This window comes from Mirounga angustirostris, unplaced genomic scaffold, assembly GCF_029215605.1.
Source record: "Mirounga angustirostris isolate CCGP_5_RB_7025 unplaced genomic scaffold, mMirAng1.0.hap1 SCAF_15, whole genome shotgun sequence".
Lineage (NCBI taxonomy): Eukaryota > Metazoa > Chordata > Mammalia > Carnivora > Phocidae > Mirounga > Mirounga angustirostris.
Genome location: NW_026991723.1, coordinates 88841473 through 88861985, shown reverse-complemented (window position 1 = coordinate 88861985; position 20513 = coordinate 88841473). Strand labels below are relative to the sequence as shown.

Genomic DNA, 20513 nt, shown 5'->3' with positions numbered 1-20513 from the left:
ATTCACCCTGCAGCTCTGATGTCTTTTCATGATTATATAGGACATCTCATTAAAAAACCAAAAATCAAAATCAAAACAGATCACACTGCTTTGATCCATATATTAAACAGGCCTTCTAGACCCCCTCTTTCCTTTCTACACTTGTCACCAAAGCTCTGCTCGCACCACAGGGATGACAATGGCATTATGGGGCCAAGGGACTGGGAAAACGGTTTCAACTTACTTGGGGTGGCTGCAGATCCAAAGCCCCCGCTGGCCGAGCTGAATGGGTTTTTGTTGGCTGCATCCTGGCTGGGTTTCCCTCCAAGGCCACTGAAGAAACCTCCCCCTCTTCCAGTGTTTCCAGACCCAAACATGTTCCCACTGCAAGAGGGCTGCTGGAAAACAAAAGGGGCAGGAAGCGAGATAGGATGAGAGGTCATCGTCAAACGGCAGGCCACATCCGCGGAAAGAAGGCGCTCACCGCTGGGACAAAGGGAAAAAGCAAGAGGACTCTGATTAGTTCTGGGACGGATGCTCTAACACCCACAAAAGAAGCTGGACTCTGGACAGGGACTTCCTACAAATCAGAAGTTCTCAAGCTATTATTCCATGTTCACAGTTCTCTGAAAACATGATTTATGGGAGGAGGGAACTTTGAATGTTTATCTGCCCTGCTGCCTCCAGTCTCTGCTTGACACAATGCCAGGGGCAGGAAAGCCAGCCCCTCAAGAGTTCCCCCAAATGAGAAAGTTTAAAAACATTTCTAGGCGATTATGAACACGACTTATTTTGATTCCTCCAGGATTTGGCTGAACTCATCAGCAACTGATGAAAAGCGATTTACACTGTCTTTTCTCCCAATTTGTGCACTTTTATTTCATAATGACTTTCCCATACTGCAGAAATAAGCTTAAATTAGCTCCATTGTTGAAATGATGACCATAGCTGAATTTTGTCCAAGTCTGCAAATCTTATGCTCAGAGGATGCTACTAACTTAGGGCGCGTGCTGACTCAAAGCTGTCTCAGGCACCACATACTTTATTTCTGTTTGGAAACTGGTTCTCTAAGGAAGACCGTGTAGACTTGAGGGACCATTAATATTAGTTACGCGTGATGTCTTCTTGGCTGATGATGTAGAATAAGATAGGCTTTTAGAAATGGGTCACTGTGGGGGCGCCTGGGTGGCTCAGTCAGTTAAGCGTCTGCGGACTCTTGACCTCAGCTCATCAGGTCTAGATCTCAGGGTCATGAGTTCAAGCCCTGCACTGCGCTCCACACTGGGTGTGGAGCCTACTTCAGAAAAAAAGAAAAAGAAAGAAAGAAAGAAAAGGAGAGAGAGAGAGAAATGGGTCACTGTGCACAGGAACCTTATAGAAGTGTCTTTCAAAGACGGACACAGAGGTGCAGAAGTCCATCCCCCGTAAAATGGGAATAATGAACTACCCACCTCAAAACAGCGAGTCAATTAAATGTGCTGAGAAGTGTGATGCACCTTAGTATAGCGCCTGAAATAAAAGCACAGGCTCAGAAAACAGCTGCTGTTTAGTATTTTAACAGTGATAGTAACAGACCAATGACCGAGCACTTTCTAGCTAGAGCCAGGCATTTTTCTAAACACTTCATACTTAAGTCACACCTCCAGTGGGCCACCTCTGAAACCCCTCCGGGCATCCCCTTAGGAGCACAGCCACCACCCTGGTCTGAGCCACCTAACCTCGACTTCTCGCCTGGACTACGCAACTTAACTGACATCCTGCTTCCACTACAATCTATGTTCACACAGCAGCTAGAATAACATCTATGAATGGCAGTCAGATCATTAAACTCATATTTAAAAATTCTACAAGACCCTACACGATCTGGCCCCTGGCCAACCTCTGACATCATCTTTTATCATCTCTCCTCCCCTCTCCCCCCAACATGGTCCAGTTAGCCTGGTCTTTTGTACTTGAATACAACACGCTAATTTTTACTGTACCTAAGGCACTTAATACTTGTCTCTAACTCCCTCTTTTTTCCCCCTAAATTTCTTTAAAACAACAGTAAGTTTACTATAACCATTTAATGATGAGTAAGAGCTTTTTAAAACCTGGAATCCAAATCCAATCATAAAAGCTTTGATAACCAGTAGCCAGACTTTGAAAGGAAGGAAGACATGGCAACGAATCCATGCAGCATGTAGAAAATATCAGACGTTGTAGCTGACTTCCATGCATCAGACTGGAACAAAGTCAACTGCCAATATGTGGATATTTTCACCCTACCCAAAAATGGCAATTTCAGATGGTTTAACCTAAATTGTAAAAATAGGATTTGAAAAATAATGACTATCTAAATGAACAGAAGGGGATCACAGAAGTGAATGCGAATTGATAGCTACTGCACCCTCATAAATAGGTTAGAGAGAGTCCCGTTCATTGTAATTGCAATACATTATAATAGTTTTAAAATTTTAAATTATGGGAAATCTCAAAAGTGTACAAAAAGTAGACAGAAGAATATAATGCTCCTACCCCATGCCCATCACCCAGTTTCAATGAATTCATGGCCAGCTGAGTTTTATCTATATCCCATCTACTTCCCCTCATCTTTTATTAGCATGAAGCAAATCCTAGACATCTTATCATTTGAACCATTGATTTTTCTAGTATAATCTCTAAAACATAAACCATAACCTTACCATTATCATCCCTAAAAAATTAACAATAACCCCTTAATATCATTAAATAGGGAGGTAGTGTTCAAGATCCAAGCTCATAATGTTGCCAAAAAAAAAAAAAAAAAATCAGATCTGAATCTCCTCAAGCCTCCAGACCCAACCCCCACTTCACAGGAAGTTAACAAAGGACAGGGGACCAAGTTAACCTAGGAGCTGTAACACAGGAATGCAGTCAGCAATCAAACCATAGGAAATTCTACAGAACAACTGAATTGTGAGAAACAACAAGAGGAAGAGAGACACGGAAGGGTTATCTATAGAGAGAGACACTCAGGAGACCTATCAAGCGGTCTCAACGTGTGGACTGGATTTGATCCTAATTCAAAGAAACAAATATAAAAAGGAAAGGGAGACACTGATGAGACTTCCTCAGAATGGCATTTCCTGACTATGTAACCTAAATCCTTCTTCCTGATTACTGCTTTATTCTCTTCATAGTACTTAAAACTCTCTGAAATTAAACTATTTTAATAAGGACTCTCTCCATCAAATGTGATCTTTCAATCCATGAACACTGGATATCCTTCCATTTATTTAGATCATCTTTAATTTCTTTAAACAATGTTTTATAGTATTCAGAGTATGTTTTACACTTATTTTGCTAAATTTATTCCTAAGTATCGTACCCGTTTTGATGTTATTGAAAATGGAATTTTCTTACTTTCACTTTCAGATAGTTCTTTGCAAATGTATAAAAACAGAATAGGCTTTTGAAATTTTAATCTTGCATCCTGCAACTGTGAACCCATTTATTAGTTCTAGCAGTATTTTAGTGGATTCCTTAGGATTTTCTATATACCTGATCATGTTATCTGCAGACACAGAGTTTTACTTTTTCCCTTCCAACCTAGATGCCTTTTATTTCATTTTCTGGCCTAACTGACCTGGCTAAAATCAACATATGCTTTTGAGATTCATCCATATTGCTGCATGCATTGGTCATTCTTCCCTTTATACTGCTGAGTAGTATTCCATCACAGGAGTATGCTGGTGTTGACTATTCTCCTGCTAGACATCTAGACTATTTCCAGGTTTTGGCTGTCATAAACAAAGTTGCTATAAGCATTAAGTCTTTCTGCGGACCTAGGTTTTCAGCTCTTTTGGGTAAATACCTAGGCCTGGAACTGCTAAACCACACAATTAGTGTATATTTGACTTAAATTGCCAAATGGTTTTCCAAATTACCATTTTATAATCCCACCAGCAACACATTAAGAGATCTATTTGCTCTAATCTCCACATTTGGTTTTGTTAGCTCTTAAATTTTAGTAATTCTAGTAGCTTTGGAGTAGTGTCTTATTGTGGTTCCAATTTGCATTTCTCTGATGACTAATAATGGCGGGCAAGTTTTCACATGCTTATTGGCCATTCATATACTTTGTAAAGTATCTGTCTCCAAGTACTTTGCTTTCAGTTTTTAAAGTTCTTTATATATGCTTTTTTTTTTTAACATTTTATTTTTTTAAAGATTTTATTTATTTGAGAGAGAGAGAGAGAGAGAGAGAGCATGAGCAGGGGCAGAGAGAGAGAGTGAGAGAGAGTATGAGCAGGGGCAGAGAGAGAGGACAAGTAGACTTCCCACTGAGCAGGGAGCGCGACTCGGGGCTTGATCCCAGGACCCAGAGATCATGACCTGAGCCAAAGGCAGACCCTTAACCATCTGAGCCACCCAGGTGTCCCAAGTTCTTTATGTATTCTTTACGTATTCTGGACAGAAGCCCTTCATTTGATACATGTATTATAAATATTTTCCCCCAGTCTATGCCCTGCCGTTCATTTCATAACATTTTGATTAGCATTACTTTCTAATTCTGATGGACTCTACTTTTAAAATTTTCTTCTTTTATGGTTAGGTGCTTTCTGGGTTCTAAGAAATATATATATATATTTTTTAAAGACTTAATTTATTCAACAGAGAGAGATCACAAGTGGGGGGTGGGGGAGTGGGAGAGGGAGAAGCAGGCTTCCCGCCGAGCAGGGAGCCCGATGCGGAGCTCGATCCCAGGACCCAGGGATCACGACCTGAGCCGAAGACAGACACTTAACCGACTGAGCCACCCAGGCGCCCCTGGGTTCTAAGAAATCTTTACCTCATAATGGTTTCATAACAGTGGCATTGACATTTGGGTTGGATAACTCCTTGTTTTGGAGGGTTATGGAATGTTTAGCAGCATCCCTGGCCCTAGATGCTAACAGCATCCCTTACTCATGAGGACCAAACAGGTCTCCGGACATTGCAATTGTGAAATTCCCATGGGGGTGGGGAGTGGAATTGATACCATTTGAGAACCACTGGTCTACGCGAGGGAGTAAAGATACTCTCTGCCTTTTTGCTCTGATTGTCATATATTTAACATCTCCTCATAACCACACAAATACGCTGTTTTCCCCTATGGCCTGAGTCTTTTTAGCTGCTTAAAAATTTTTCTCTTTGTATTTAGTTTTCAGAAGCTTATCTATGATATGTCTAGGTGTGGTCTTCTGCTATTTATTCTGTTCAGGGTTCACAGAGTTTCTTGGATTTCTGGATCCTTGTTTTTCAATACATTTGGAAAAGCCTGGCCGTTTTTCTTCAAATATTTTTTGTCTACTCCATTCTGTCTCCTCTCCTTCAAGGACTTCGGTTACCAGTAAAACAGACTGCCTGATATTGTGTTACACAGGTCACTAACATTCTGCCCAGTGGTTTTCTCAGTCTCTCCAAGTTTCACTCAAGAAATTTTGTTTACTTATATATATATTAATTTTAAGTAGGCTCCACGCCCAACGTGGGGCTTAAACTCAAAACCCTGAGATCAAGAGCTGTACACTCTACCAACTGAGCCAGCCAGGGCCCCCATTCTCAGCTTCGTTTTAGATAATTTCTACCTGACATGTGTTCAAGTTCATTGTTCTTCTGTAGTACTCACTCTGCTGTTATGCCTGTCTAATAATTTTTTATTTCAGATACTAGATTTAAACTTCAGATACAGACCAAGACTTTCTATTTATTTTTATAATGGCCAATTCTCTGCCGAGATTCAACCATTTTCTTCTCCTCTAAATCCTGGAGCACAATAGTCACAATAGTTATTTTAAAGTCTCCGCCTGCTAGTTCCACTATCCAGATCATCTACAGGTTGTTTCTTGCTGTTTTCTAAAATACAATTGTGGGTGGCCCCTTTTATTTTTGCTTTTGTGTATGTTATATATACTATATATGCGACATGTATAAAATATATACATACACATGTTTTTTGGTATACGAGACTTTGCGTGTAGAACAGCGGTATGCGGATTGAAGAACACTGTTTTTCCTACAGCATGAGAGGTCTCTCTTTCATCTGTATCCCAAAGTGAATATGCAATTATTCACATTTCACTAAGTGCTGAGTTCATCTGGAAACGAGTCAAAGACTGAAGAATGAACTTACCTCTGTGTTTGCTTAGGGCTTAAGTTATTTGTCTTAAGGTTGAGCCTGGAGCCAGGAGGCAGGTGGGCTGCAGTGTTACCTTTGGATTCAACAGTTCTGGGCAGTGAGACATTGCAGGACTGCGCAAGTTCTTTCTGCTTTTCGGTCCTGCCTTTACTTTCTTTCTCTTAGCAAAAGTGGGGGAGGGGTGGATAGGGAAGATTTTTATACTGAACAAATTACTGTTGTACTTGCAAGTCTTTCAGACCCCAATCTGTTTTTTTTTTTTAAACAACAGCGTTATTGGGATATAATCCATATACCATAAAACTCACTGATTTTCAAGGATAAAATTCAATGGTTTTTGGTATATTAACATTATTAAGTTAAAAGTGCGGCAAAATATCATTTTGTCATTTTAACCACGTAAGCATACAATTCAGTGGCATGAATTATATTCACAATGCTGTGCAGCCATCATCACTACCTATTTCCAAGATTTTTTTCACCACCACAACCAAAATTCTCAACCACTAAGCAGTAACTCCCATTCCTCCTAACAGCCACTGGTAATCTCTAATCTACTTTCCTGCTCTATGAATTTACCTATTGTAAATACTTCATGTATGTGGAATCATACATTATTTGTCCTTTTAGGTCTGGCTTATCTAATTTAGCATAATGCATTCAAGGTTCATCCATGTGTAGTATGAATCAGGACTTCTTCCCTTTGGAAGGCTGAGTAATATTCCATTTTCTGTATAGACCATATTTTGTTTATCTAGTCATCTGTTGATAGACATTTGGGTTGTTTCCTCCTTTGGCTATTGTGAGTAATGCTGCTGTGAAGACTGGAGGAAAGTAGGTCTTTGACCTCCTGCTTTCAATTCCTTTCGGTATATACCCAGTAGTGGAATTGCTGGGTCATATGGTAATTCTATGTTCGGCTTTTTGAGGAACCACTGACCTGTGTTCCACAGTGGATGCACTATTTTACATTTCAACCGGCAATGTTGGGTTCCATTTTCCCCACATCCTTGTTAACACCTATTATTCTCAGGTTATTTATTTATTTATTTATTTATTTATTTATTTATTTTAAAGATTTTATTTATTTATTTGAGAGAGAGAGAATGAGAGACAGAGAGCACGAGAGGGAAGAGGGCAGAGGGAGAAGCAGACCCCCCGCTGAGCAGGGAGCCCGATGCGGGACTCGATCCCGGGACTCCAGGATCATGACCTGAGCCGAAGGCAGTCGCTTAACCAACTGAGCCACCCAGGCGCCCTGTTTGTTTGTTTTTTAAATTATAGCCACCAACTGGACGTGAAGTGGTATTCTCATTACGGTTTTGATTTTCATTTCCTAATGTTTAACGGTATTGGTCATCTTTTCATGTGTTTATTGGTCATTTATTTTGCTTGCTCCCATTGCTGCCAATAACTTCTTCTGGCTTCTTCTCTAGCCAGTACATTTCTTCCTCAGTCTTCAGCAAGGCCTCTCTTCCACTTCCCAAACCCAGACCTGACATGTGCCCCAGAATCTGCTATACCATCTCACCTACAACAGGCTCCCCTCTCTCTGGAAATGAATTCCACAAGGTTTTCTGCCACTCTTGAGTCCCACTGTGACAGATTATATTTTCCAAAGATGGTCACAGCAATATTTCTAGACTCATGTGCTCTTCTAAGAGGTGAAGTCTATTGCCCTCCTTTCACACCTGGACGGGATTTTATGACTGCCTTGAACAAGAGAATGCAACATAAGTGATGCTCTGTGACTAGGTCATAAAAGTTATATATTTTCCGCCTGGCTCCCTTTCTTTTTTGAAACTTCTCCTTGGAATCCAGCCACTACATTGTGAGGAAGCTCTGGCCACACAGAGAAGCCAAGAACTCCAGTTCAGTTCTGAGCCAATAGCAAAACCAACCACTGGATATGGATATATATATGCCACTAGGTTTGGGGGTCAGGTGTTACACAGCACCAGAAAATTCCAATATCCAAAGGATAAGTGTGATTATCACACTATCTGGATTTTGCCTTGTGTTGTAACAGGAGTTAAGGTCTTCTGCATCCTAGCCAGAATCTGCCTTGTATCCTTAGATATTTCTGGGAATACTCCTATCAACTGAAAATTCATTCATTTTTACAGTGCTTACCATGTGCTAGACACAGTCCTAAGAACTGAGGATATAGCAATGAATACAACACAGAAGGCCCCTGTCATCAGAAAAAAAATCACTGACTTGAATTTCTGGCCCCTCCAATTGCAAACATAATTTCTGTGACGGAAGAATATGGGGGTGGGGGGGTGGGGAGGAGTAACCAATATAGAGTTGATCACATAAGTTTTCTGTCTCTTAGCTCAACATCACGTCTGTGAGTCCCCCATGCCACTCTAGTTCAGTCATTGTCATAGCTGGATAAAATTCTACTGTAGGGACGCCTGGGTGGCTTGGTTGTTGGGCGTCTGCCTTCGGCTCAGGTCATGATCCCAGGGTCCTGGGATCGAGCCCTGCATCAGGCTCCCTGCTCAGCAGGAAGTCTGCTTCTCCCTCTCCCACTCCCTCTGCTTGTGTTCCCTCTCTCGCTGTGTCTGTCTCTGTCAGGTAAATAAATAAAATCTTAAAAAAAAAATTCTACTATAAAATACTACAAATTCATCTACCCATTGGAATACTGGTCAACATCCAGTATTTGGTTACTAGAACCAGTTTTTGGTTACCAGAACACTGTGGCTATGAGCACCCCTATATCCTGGGGCCTGTGTGCATGAGTTTCTCTAAAGAACACACCTAGGAGTTGGAATTGCCAGTCTCCGTTGGATCATGCCAAACTATTTTCCAAGGTGGTTGTACCAAATGACACCCTGGCCAGGAGTGAAGGCAAATTTCCTTTGTTCTGCATATTTGCTGGCATATGGTATCATTGGGCTTTGAATTTTTGCTGTCGTATAGGTGTGTATCTCTTTGTTGGTTTAATTTGTATTACTAATTGACTGTGTTTCTTGGTCTTCTGGCTAACCCTTATTTACTTATTATATTTTCTTATTTCTCCTTCTTTAAAAAATTGTGATTAAAATATACATAAAACTTACTGACTTCAGCATTTTTAAGTGTACAACTCAGTAGCATCAGGTACGTTCACAATGCTGTGCACCCTTTTTTTTTTTTAAGATTTTATTTATTTATTTGAGAGAGAGAATGAGACAGAGAGAGAGAGAGAGCATGAGATGGGGGAGGGTCAGAGGGAGTAGCAGACTCCCTGCCAAGCAGGGAGCCCGATGCGGGACTCGATCCCGGGACTCCAGGATCATGACCTGAGCCGAAGGCAGTCGCTTAACCAACTGAGCCACCCAGGCGCCCATGTGCACCCTTTTTAAATGAAATCTTCTGCCTATTTTCTTTCTATTGTGTTTAAGTTCACAGATTTTACGTGTAGAGAGCTCAGTGAATTTTGACATATAAGTGCTTGTAACAGATCAAGATAGAAAACATTGTTTTAGAACTTTGGAAGGCTCCTCTGTACCCCATGTTTAATGCTCTAAGAGTAACCACTATTGTAATTTCTATCATGCTAAGTTTTGCCTGTATTTGCCTCTTTAGGAAACTGTAATCCAACACTATGTATTCTCGGATCTGGCTTCTTTCATTTAACACTACGTCTGTGGGACTTACCCAGTTTGTTTTGTATACAAACAGTACATTTGATTTCACTGCTTTGCAGTATTCCACTGTATAAATACACCGCAATTTAATTATCCATTCTTCAGCTGATATGCATTTGGGTTGTTTCTTGTTTTTAGTTATTATGACTATACCTTCTAGTGAACATAGGCCCTCGTTTCTGCTGGCTACCTATCTAGAAGTAGATACGCTGGCTCAAGAGGAATTTTTTGTGTATTTAGTTTTGATAGCACCAGGTGGTTTTCCAAAGTGGTTATATGGATTTACACTGCCTTCTCCAACATGTAAGAGTTTCTTGTTGCTATACTCCTCACCAATATTGGGTATTGTCAGCCCTTTCAATTTCAGCCACTTTGGTGGGGGTGTACTTGTCTTTTCTCTTTTTGATTTGTATTGTTTATATATTCTGAATACAATTACTCTGTCAGTTTTATAAGCTGTAATTTTCCTATTTCATGGCTTGTTTTACCCTAAAATTAAGAGAGCCGTAATTTTAGTGAAAGCAAATTTTCCTTTTGCCTCAAGAACATCCTTTAGAATTTCCTTCAGGTCTGCTAGGCATAAATTCTCTCAGTATCTGTCTGAAAAAGGTCTTGATTTCCACGTACTCTTTAAAGATGTTTTTCTGTGGGGTTTAGAAATTCTAGGTAGCTAGACTGTCTCTGGCTTTCACTGTCACTGTTGAGAAGTCAGCTGTGAGTCCAACAATTGCTCTTTTGAAGGTAACCCGTCTTTCTCCTGAGTGCTTTTAACATTTTATCTTTATAGCTCTGCAGCTTCACTGTGATGGGTCTTGGAATCCATTTCCTTTCACACGTTCTGCTTGGTGTTTGCTGGACTTTTGAATCTGTGGGTTACTGTTTTCTACTGGTTTTAGAAATGTGTCTTTTTCTCTCATATTGTCACACATCCTTTCTCCTTCTCTTCTCTGATTAAACATGTTAAATTTCTCTTTTAAGATTTTGCTCTCTCTTGTGTATTTTCCATCTTTTTTGCTCTCCGTGATGCATTCCACATAACTTAATCTGACCTGCCTTCCAGTTCAAGGGCCACCAAACTGTAGTCCGTGGGCTCAACCCAGACTGCTGTCTGTTTTTGTTTTTGTTTTTTTAAAAGATTTTATTTATTTATTTGACAGAGACACAGTGAGAGAGGGAACACAAGCAGGGGGAGTGGGAGAGGGAGAAGCAGGCTTCCCGCTGAGCAGGGAGCCCGATGCGGGGCTCAATCCCAGGACTCTGGGATCACGACCCGAGCCGCAGGCAGACGCTTAATGACTAAGCCACCCAGGCACCCCTGCTGTCTGCTTTTGTAAATAAAGCTTTATGGAAGCATAACCATGCTCATTCACTCACTTATTGTCTATGGCTGCTTTTGTGAAGCACGGAGTAGCTGTGACGGAAACTATAGTATGTGGTTCTCAAAGTCTAAAATATTTACTATCTAGCCCTTTACAGAAAACGTTTGCTGATCCCTGTCTACTATGCTACCGTTCTCTTCAGTTGGGTCTAATCTGCTGGTTTTAAATTTTAATTATATTTTTCTAGAAGTTCTACTTGGTTTTCAATGTAGCTATGACACTTCTTATCTCCTATTCTTTACCAGTATGTTCAAGTTTGCCTTTTATTTCTACTGAACATGTAAAAACAGAGCTGTTCTATATAGTCTAGAAGTCTATGCAAATGTATGTCTGCTGTTTATCCTGGCCCTTGCTCATAGTTCTTTGTTTCCTTCTGTGATTAATTTAGGCATGGGAATCAATGTCCTTAAAAACTGTCCAAGGACTAGAGTGAAGTTACTTTTCTTCAAGGTGGGTCTGGGCTGCTTTTGCCAGACACCTGCAGGCACCACCATCCTAGGATCCTTCCAGGCTACATTCCCAGGCGGAGACCAGTGAATCTGGAGCCCCAGCTCATCGTGGGGCAGGGTCTCTCTTAGACTCCCTTCTTTGTGCATATCTCAGTTAGTGATTTCTGCCCCTTTGCCCTTTGGGGTTATTAACATAGGAAATTAAAATTTCCTCAGATTAATAAATGCCCTCACTTCTACAGGTACCCATTTTCTTTTCATTTGGCTTGGTAAAATACCTTGTTAGCTTGCCAGTGCTTTGAAAACTATGGTTTTTATGTCTTATCCATCATTTTTAGCTGTTTCCAGTGAGGAACTTGGTTGACAGGACTTAACCTGCCATTACCAGCTCTGAAGTTTCACTTCTCCCTGCCACAGATCACGGACCAGGGCAGAGCCCATCTTTGAAGGAAAGGGAGCACAAAGAAAACGTCTTCCTGCAGATGTGGCAGAAACACACAATACGTCTGCTGCTGCGTTAGTTAACGGACGCGTGCTAAGCCCACCTTCAGAGAGCCATCACCGTCCCTGATACATCAGAGGACCCTCCCTCAGAAGGACTCCTCGAGGGGTTACTATGACCTGAAAGCTGCTGGCACGTGATGTAACAACACAGTCCCTCTCTCGTCTGAGGAACGGGGGCAAGAGCAGCCCCTATGCCTCACAGAAGCACTAACGATCACACGAGCCCATTTTTGTAAAGCACTTAAAACTGTGCCCACACGTACATAACCACTAGCTGTACAAACTCAAACAACTCAGGTCACCAAAAGGAGTGCGTACAGCTTAGTCCAGGGGCCATATATGGTGTTGGTTACATAGTCTTCTTTTCGTTTAAATAACCATTTAAAAGGGTAAAAACTATTTTTAGCTCCAGGATCTTAAAACACACACACACACACACACACGAAGGCTGAGGAGCAGATTAACCCCACGGACTGTAGTTTGCCAACCCCTGCCCTAGCAGAACGGGCAGAAGATGGATGGAGATTAGGCACTGTGCTTTTTAAGTGCTTTCCTAGAGGACTGTCAAAGAAAGGTCAAAACTAGTGATTCTCTCCAATCAGAGGCTGAGATTTCGGCCTCCCCAAGGGAGTTAAAGAAGGCAGAGCTTGAGAACCCCGTGAGGCTGTTTGCTGGCCTCGGGCACACAGTACGAACTGCTTATACTGTGTGGGAACAGTGTGGATGGGTCTGCTACACGTTGACGTGAAGGGAGGCAAACATACGTTATTTACCTGGCCAAAGACTGTTCCGCCAGTGCTGGCTGCTTGACCAAACAAAGAACCAGTATTACTAGACCCAAAACCTGTAAAAGAAGAAGAGAACAAGTTTAACTGGGATGACTCCTTCACAACATCGAGTATTTTGTTTGTTTTTAAATGGCATTCAGGGGTACTAAGATACCCAAAAGCAAATCAACTTGTGAATAAAATCTGTTTTCCTTTATAGGCAATGGAGAACATTAAGAGTAAACACAGACCTTTGGTCATTGCTACGATTTCATACTAGCGTACATTCCCAAATCCCGAGGACCGAACCCGTCTCCTACCAAACTCCAGGTGCGCAGGGGCTGATAATGGTGGTACATTCACGGGGTAGCTTTTCCTCAGACTTGGCTGTCAAGGAGTCTTCCCAATGGCTGACTTAACACCATCAATATTTTTACTCCCCGGTTTCCTCTGTTCTCAAATGCAGATTTTTTTTTTTTTTTTTTTTTTTTTACAGATTTTATTTATTTATTTGACAGAGAGATCGAGAGCACAAGTAGGCAGAGAGGCAGGCAGAGGGAGAGGGAGAAGCAGGCCTCCCGAAGAGCAGGGAGCCCGATGCGGGACTCGATCCCAGGACCCCGGGACCATGACCTGAGCCGAAGGCAACCGCTTAACCGACTAAGCCACCCAGGCGCCCCTCAAATAGATTCTTTTGGGGTAGTTCATCTTTCTTCTGGGTGGTGTTGGACGGTTGAGGCACTGGTCTGAACAGGGCCTGGGAAAACCAGGCGGGACTGTGTATTTTAACCAAAGAGCCCCAGACAAGGAGTTAGAAGGCTGGAGTTCCATTCTCATCTCTGTCACTGATCTAGGTAGGTGAGCTCAGGCAAGTCTCAATTCCTCCACCAGAGCTGGAGTACACTGCTCAGGTACCTTTCCACATCGTTACTAGATGAAAGATTTCTTCAGAGGTTCTCAATGTGTTCAAATAGTTTGATTCTACTTGTGTGTAAGGGATTCTCAAGTTCAGGCTGCAGAAAAAAAGGACGCACCCGAGGGCGTGTTGAACACCCTTCTCTGCAAGACTCCTCAGGCTTTTCCCCCCGCCCACTCTCTCCACTATGTCATCACATTTCCCATAACTCCCACAGGCCAACAGGGCAGCAGGTAGATCTCAGGACTCTTTCAGCCCTGTGTCCTTGTAGCTGAACTTAGTGGGGGCTTAACAAACGTTTGTTGAAGGAAGGAAAGAAAAAATTTCCTTCCTGATAAATTGAGCCATTTTCAAATAAATAATCACCCAATGAACGAATGAGCAGTGATTTATAATCTTGTCCACCAAGAAATCATTAATCCTTGTTTCTCCCCCCAGAGCCTAACTGCTGAAGAAATGCCTTTCCTAAGACAATGATCAGAAAGTGAAACTTGGAAACTGTTTTCAAATTGTCCTACTGATAACTTGTGGAAGTAAAAGCAACTGCTAAAATTGGACATGCAACAGTGGATTGTTTTACTTCAAAAAATAGTAACATTTATAGATTTTTAATTACTCTGAAAGTAGGAAAAAACACAACTTTTCAAGCATCAGTTATCTGCCCTTCTAGCAAGCAACATGGCGTCAGAGGAAGCAGAATATAAAATGCTGGCAGGCAGCGAACCAGCACAAGGTGCTCCGGAGTCTGGTTCTGGCTCCACGGTTAGCACCTCATGACACTAGATAGGTCTCCTCGAGGCTTGACAGTTTGGGACATAATGGCCTCTAAAGCACCTTCCGAATTTAAAGGTTCATATTTATGAGTCATTCATTACTTGCCATGACCTTAAGCTAAAGATGCCTGTGTTTTTCCCCATGCAACTGGCACTCTGGTGGCTAACAGAGTGGAGAATTTGCTGAGCAGCAGAACTGCAGCGATGGTGACAAGGCCCAGGAAATTCCTGAAGCCGCCAGTGCTCCAAGCAGCCTTCTTGAATTTGGAGTCTCTCTTTTGTTTTCCCTTCCTTTCCTTTAATTTGAAAGTAACATAGGACTTTTGCAAACATTTCAAATAATGCAGAGGAGAACAAAGGAAGTCTTCCGTAAATTCTTACCTGAAGCTTGACAAAAGCTAAACCCAGATGATGACGCTGTCGTGGTGGTGGCTGAGGTGCCGCCAAACACAGAGCCTCCCTGCCCAAAGCCGGGACCCTGCCCAAACGCAGGAGGGTTGCTTTGGCCAAACAGCACCCCTCCTGTGCTGGCAGAAGACTGTCCGAATGAGAAGGCGCTGGAGCTACTGGCGCTCGAAGAGGCACCAAAGACGTTCCCACTGGCAGACGTGGAGGTGGAGGACACGGGCTGCCCAAAAGCAGGCACAGAGCTGAACCCAGGCTGACTGAAGGAAAAGCCGCTCGCGGGGCTGCTTGTTGACTGCCCAAAGGCCGGGGCCTGCCCAAACGACGCCTGTCCAAAGACCCCGGGGGCCGAGGTGCCGAAGGCGGGGCTGCCGAAGCCCGAGCTGCTGGCCGGCGGCGTGGCGGCCGCCGAGCTGGCTATGCTGCCCGTCTGCTGCGCAAACAGGCTCGGTGCGGTGCTGGCCGCCACCTGCCCAAACACAGGGGCAGCCGAGGGGGCGGTGGCCGTGCTGCTGGGGAGCTGACTGAAAGCTGAGCTAGAGCTAGCAGCAGGTGGCTGAGCGAAGACAGAGGAGCCCGAAGTGGCGGTCCCAAACGCCGCCGTCTCCGTCGCCAGGCTCGGAGCAACGCTGGCAACAGAACTGGAGGTCGTGGGGGGACCTGGGGTTTCAAGGGCCACAGGGACCGTGCCTGGGGTCGTCGCTGCCGTGACGGCGGGCTGCCCGGGCGCCGAGACCGTGGAAGCAGGAGCTGCCGGCTCTGTCTTGACATCAGGGACCGCGGGGGCTGCTGGAGTGGCCTCTGCACCAGGTGCCACGAGACTGGAACTGGTCGCGGCAGGGCCGGCGCTGCTGACCGCAGGCTGCGCGAGGGCAGCTTCTTTCTTCCCGGAGTCAGAAGTCTGCAGAGGAGCTGGGGGAAGCGGGGCTGACTGGTGCTGCCCCAGGAGTGAGGCTGTTGATGCTGAGGCCTCACTGCTGTCTGGCTTCTCAGGCGAAGCTGAGGACGTGGCCTCCTCTGTGCTTTTACCAGAGGACACAGGCAGGGTGGGAGTGGATGCTGAACTCAGGAGGCTACCAAATGACAAGGTGGGGAACGAGGTAGGAAGGGGAGCGGCAGTTGTCGCCGACGGAGGGGTGGATGGGGGTACCGTACTACTCGTCTGTTGGCTTCCAAAGGAAAAACTCGTCTTGCTACCACTTGGGGCCATCCCACTGAAACCGATCACCCCGGAGGATCCCGCGCTGGGGAGGGGCAGACTGCCAAAGATGCCAGGCGAGGAAGTGCTAGCGCTTGGGCTCACTGCTGCCGGTGCCCCTGTGGCGGCGGTCACAGAGGAGGTCACAGGGGGCTCTGCGTGCTTCCCTAACACGGGAGGCCCAGTAAAACTAAACCCCGAGGGGACGGTTGAAGTCTTGGTCGGCTGTGCACTAGTCAGACTTGTGGATGAAGCCTTAATGGCTGGCTTTGTGGAATCATCTGCTTGGCCGACGCGCAGTCCCGAAAAACTTCCCAGGGTCTCTCCGGCCAAAGAACTTGGAAACAGAAGCTCTCCCAACTTGGATGGTGGAGTTTCCAGCTTGCTAGAGGAGTTAGAAAGAGCAATTCCAGAAGGTGCTGCGGGTCGGCTGCTGGAAGGCGCAGGCTCGGCAGGAGAGGCTCCGGCGCTGGGTGGCGCTGTCATCCCCGACAGGGGTGAGCTCTCAGCCACAGGCTCGTAAAAGGGTTTGCCTCCCCCGCCAAATGAGAACGCGTCGAGCTGCTGTGACTCTTTAGCAGGGGGTGCTGTCCCTAGCGAGAGAAAGAAATTAGAAAGTGGGTTGGATTTAATGACACATGACCCGTCACATTCTCACGGACTGTGTCCATGCCCAGGTCTCTCTCCCTTTGACACGGTCGGGACAGCTATTCCATGACAGTGCCTTTCCTCAGGGAAACAGAGTGAATGAATGCTCTTCCACAGGAGGGCTAGCTCTGAGCTCACAGAGGTGAGAAGAATAAATATCCTTTTTATGACCGCTCCGTCGTAACAAATACACCATCCTATCTAGAAGGCATGAAATTCACAGTGTTACCCCAGAAGAGAAATAAGACAGCATCTTCTCTCATTTTCCCGTGTGTGTTTCCTCAATAACAATCCTGACACTGTGCTCGTCTATGGACCTCCTGGTATGCCAGGACTTGATCCAAAATGGAAGCTCCTCCTGTGTCTTTCCACTGTCTGTGTCAGTCCATAGACTATTATTTTTATGTACCACAGACTATTGTTTTTATGTACAATGAAGGGCTACGTCCTAGTGCTCACCTCAGTAAGCAGCTCTACAGAGGGCAACATGGACTCGTGGTCAAGGACATGGGCTCTGGAGCTGGGCACTCTGCCACTTGCTGGCTGTGCAACTCTGAAAAAGTTACTTTACCTCTCTGGGCCTCAGGTTCCCCATTTGGAAAATAAACACAGTAACAGTAGCCACCTCAAAGAGCTGTTATAAAGATTAAATGAAATCTAGGTGAAGCCCTGATAAGGCCTGGTCAAACAGTAAGCGGTCAACAAATAAAAGTAACCAAAATTGGATAGTTATAGGTAAAATTAACCTATTATAGTGTTTATGGATATTTCTAACTCCACATTGTTCTTGGGAAGGCTATAAAGCCCCAACTTCCCATGTACAATTTCCTGAAAGACCCTGTTGTATCACTGCTGTTGTACTGAGTTGCTTATGGTTTTGGGTTGTTTCTATTCTCGTATTAACTAAAATGTTTATGAAATTACCCCTGCATTTTATGACTATTTTACTTATGACTTCTGACAGTTATTATTTTATTCCTCTTAATCTTTTTATATCACTGAGTTGTTTCTCCTCTAGAAAGGGGGATGGGGAAGAGATGGGCCTCGAGGGTACTCTGCCCTATCTAAGTGGGCAAAGGTTACAAAAACAGTTCAAGAATTATTATTCTAGAAAGAAAGGAAGAAAACTACCAACCCTTTAAGTGCCACACACAAATCAGGTTTAGGAAGTCTGCCACGCTTTCAGTCCCCTAATTTCCCTCCAGATCTTAAGGGATCCCCTTTTTTACTAAAGCCTCTACCACTTGGGTTGGCACAGAGAAAGGACTCAAAAAATATTTGTTGAATGAACAGATGAAAGATGGTCAATGTCTTATTTATCATAGGGAACATCTGGAAATAACCTAAATGTCCAACAGGTAAATGGGTTAAATAGTTCAAGGCATATATACAAGATAGAAATTATGTAGCCACTACAAATAGCATTTATGTAAAATTTCCAGTAATACTGGAAAAGTCATAAGAGATGGTGTTAAATGAGATAAAGTAGAAGACAAAACACCCGGAAGGACATATAACAGAAATGCAGTAACTGAGGGGTACAACGCGTGATTCTAGAATACATCACTTTTTAAGAGCTTGCTTTTTAAAATGAAAGAAAAATAAACTTAATTACTTAAACTGAGAACTGGAAGGCACTTAAAAAATACATGTGGTTTCTTTACAGGTCCCTAAATTCTTTTCAACATTAAAAACATGCCAGTTGATGGACACATAACAACACACAGAGGACCAGTATGTTTGCCAACTTTTACAGATAAGAAGATGGAGCGAGACATTTTAATTCCCATGTTAACATCCACATCAAAAGTACAGCCTTGCTTTTCCAGAAGCAAATCCTTTCCTTGTTCTTAATTTAAAAAGTCAACAGATGTCCTCCCGTTTAGTTTAAATCCAGCTTATTTTGAATGCACAACCTCGACACCGAACTTACTGCAGATGCTTTAAGCAAGACTCAGCAGCAAGGAAAATGTCGACGCATCTGTACGAAAACCCAGCATTTGTTTAGAGGAAACACAAAAGGATGGCTGCGCCCGCAGAGAGAAACTGTACCTTGTGTGGCAGTGACGTTAGAAGACGGGGTTGGTGTGATTATCCCAAAATTAAAGCCAGTCCTAGGGAGCACAAGAAGAGAAGTTAAACACCTGGGGCACAATACTGCCCTTTCAATGTCACATTTTATGACTTACACGACCGATCTGCTCGTAGGAACTTACAACTGAGAAGATAAATGACAGCAGGGTGAAAGCATGGATCTCAGAGGTAGTAAAGGGCTCAGAGGGACGGCCGGGCTTTCCAAGGCAGAGTCTGGGTGAGGCCCCGCGCCAAGGCCAGCTAAGGAGCAGTCGTGGAAATGCAATGGGAATGTGCATGTGGGCACGGTGGCGAGGGCAGGTGGCGTGTCTCGTGATGGAGGCAAGGGAGTCGGGCCAGGGAGAACCCCTCATAACCCACCCCAAGATCAGAGAGCTCGTCAGGAGCATGCCACACTGCCAGGGAGCAGGGAGGAAAGCATGAAACAGAAGCCACCATCCCTGCTGTTTGGACAGAACTCTTAGTTCTCGGCTGGGAAAATTTGGTTCAAACCATTTCCGGACTCTTTTATCAACCCTTCTCTCCTATTGTAGATTTTCTTTAAACTGTGAGTTAAGACACCACAGCCAAAGGAGAAAATTCAGTGCGTGCGTGAACCAGAAGAGACTATTCACTGTGATAAAAGTTCAAATAGCAAATTTAAAACCACAGTTTTAAAACATAAAGGGCCAAAAAAAACCCCCCCAAAACAAAAAAACCATAAAGGGCCAAGCATATCAAATATAGTATTGTAAGGATTTAGGTTTTTCTTACCCATCACTGCCTTCCTTGAATGGACAAAGACTATCTAAGAGGATGTGTTAAACATTTTATCATATTTTTAAAAAAATCCTTTCTTTGTCTCAAGCTTGGTGAAGAAATTTTCTCTAATAGAGGTAAGCCATTGACCTAGTGACCCAAACTTTTCATCTTATCTTAAAAATGGGAAGAAGAATATCCGTTTACAGAAGTGAAGATTATTAGCCTTTGTGAAGGTAGCAATAACTCCTGGCACTGACCTACTCTTTAAGATTGGCTCCAAACTATCTTTGAGAAGTATAAAACACAATGATTTACACTAAAGAAAAAATATTTAACATCCCCCCCCAAATTCTATTCTAACCCCCTCTTTGCTCTTAACGTGTTAGGTTGAACGACTCTTAGGAAACACATTTGCATCAGGGGAGAGACTGTGGTTAATGTCATTCCAGTCACAAAAGCATGAAATGCAAGAGCTCCAGAAGCTTTCCTAATGGAACTGAACATGCAACCCTTCAACGGCAAAAAAAATCTTTGGATAGGTTTTTATCTCTACTCCACAGAGCCTAGCTCCCTGCTGAAGGCCCCTTCCCCAGGGCTCCACACAAGGTTCTCCAGCACAGAGAAGAGGTACTGTCCCTCTGAGGTTAATCAAGGCTCCCGTGGAAAGAAGTTAGAAGACTCTTTCATTTTTAAAAATGACTCAACTTCACAAGTACAGCCATCATTACTATAGAAAAATGAAACAGGAACACTTCCCCATATCTATGTAAGACCCAGATTTCCCAATGGCTACTGTTTTTCATCATCTTGTCTCAGTTTAATGTAGTGATCTCTCAAACAGTAAAGCCAATCCAAACATTACACCTAGCCCCCAAAT

General features: G+C 43.6%; 1 protein-coding gene across 8 annotated transcripts in view; it reads right to left on the bottom strand.

The window, feature by feature from the left end:
• Positions 1–20513, bottom strand: part of NUP214 (nucleoporin 214) — a 102031-nt gene that overhangs the window by 15722 nt on the left and 65796 nt on the right. For 5 of the 8 annotated variants that reach the window (XM_045883362.3, XM_064579479.1, XM_045883360.3 and 2 more), the window contains 4 exons: positions 18854–18915; positions 14932–16746; positions 12868–12938; positions 224–377 (listed from right to left, as the gene is read on the bottom strand). In XM_045883362.3, coding sequence (XP_045739318.1) covers positions 224–377; positions 12868–12938; positions 14932–16746; positions 18854–18915 — 2102 coding nt within the window. Of the gene's footprint in view, positions 1–223; positions 466–12867; positions 12939–14931; positions 16747–18853; positions 18916–20513 lie in introns of those variants that run through there. The other 3 variants (XM_054509464.2, XM_064579478.1, XM_064579480.1) reach the window with 3 other exon arrangements.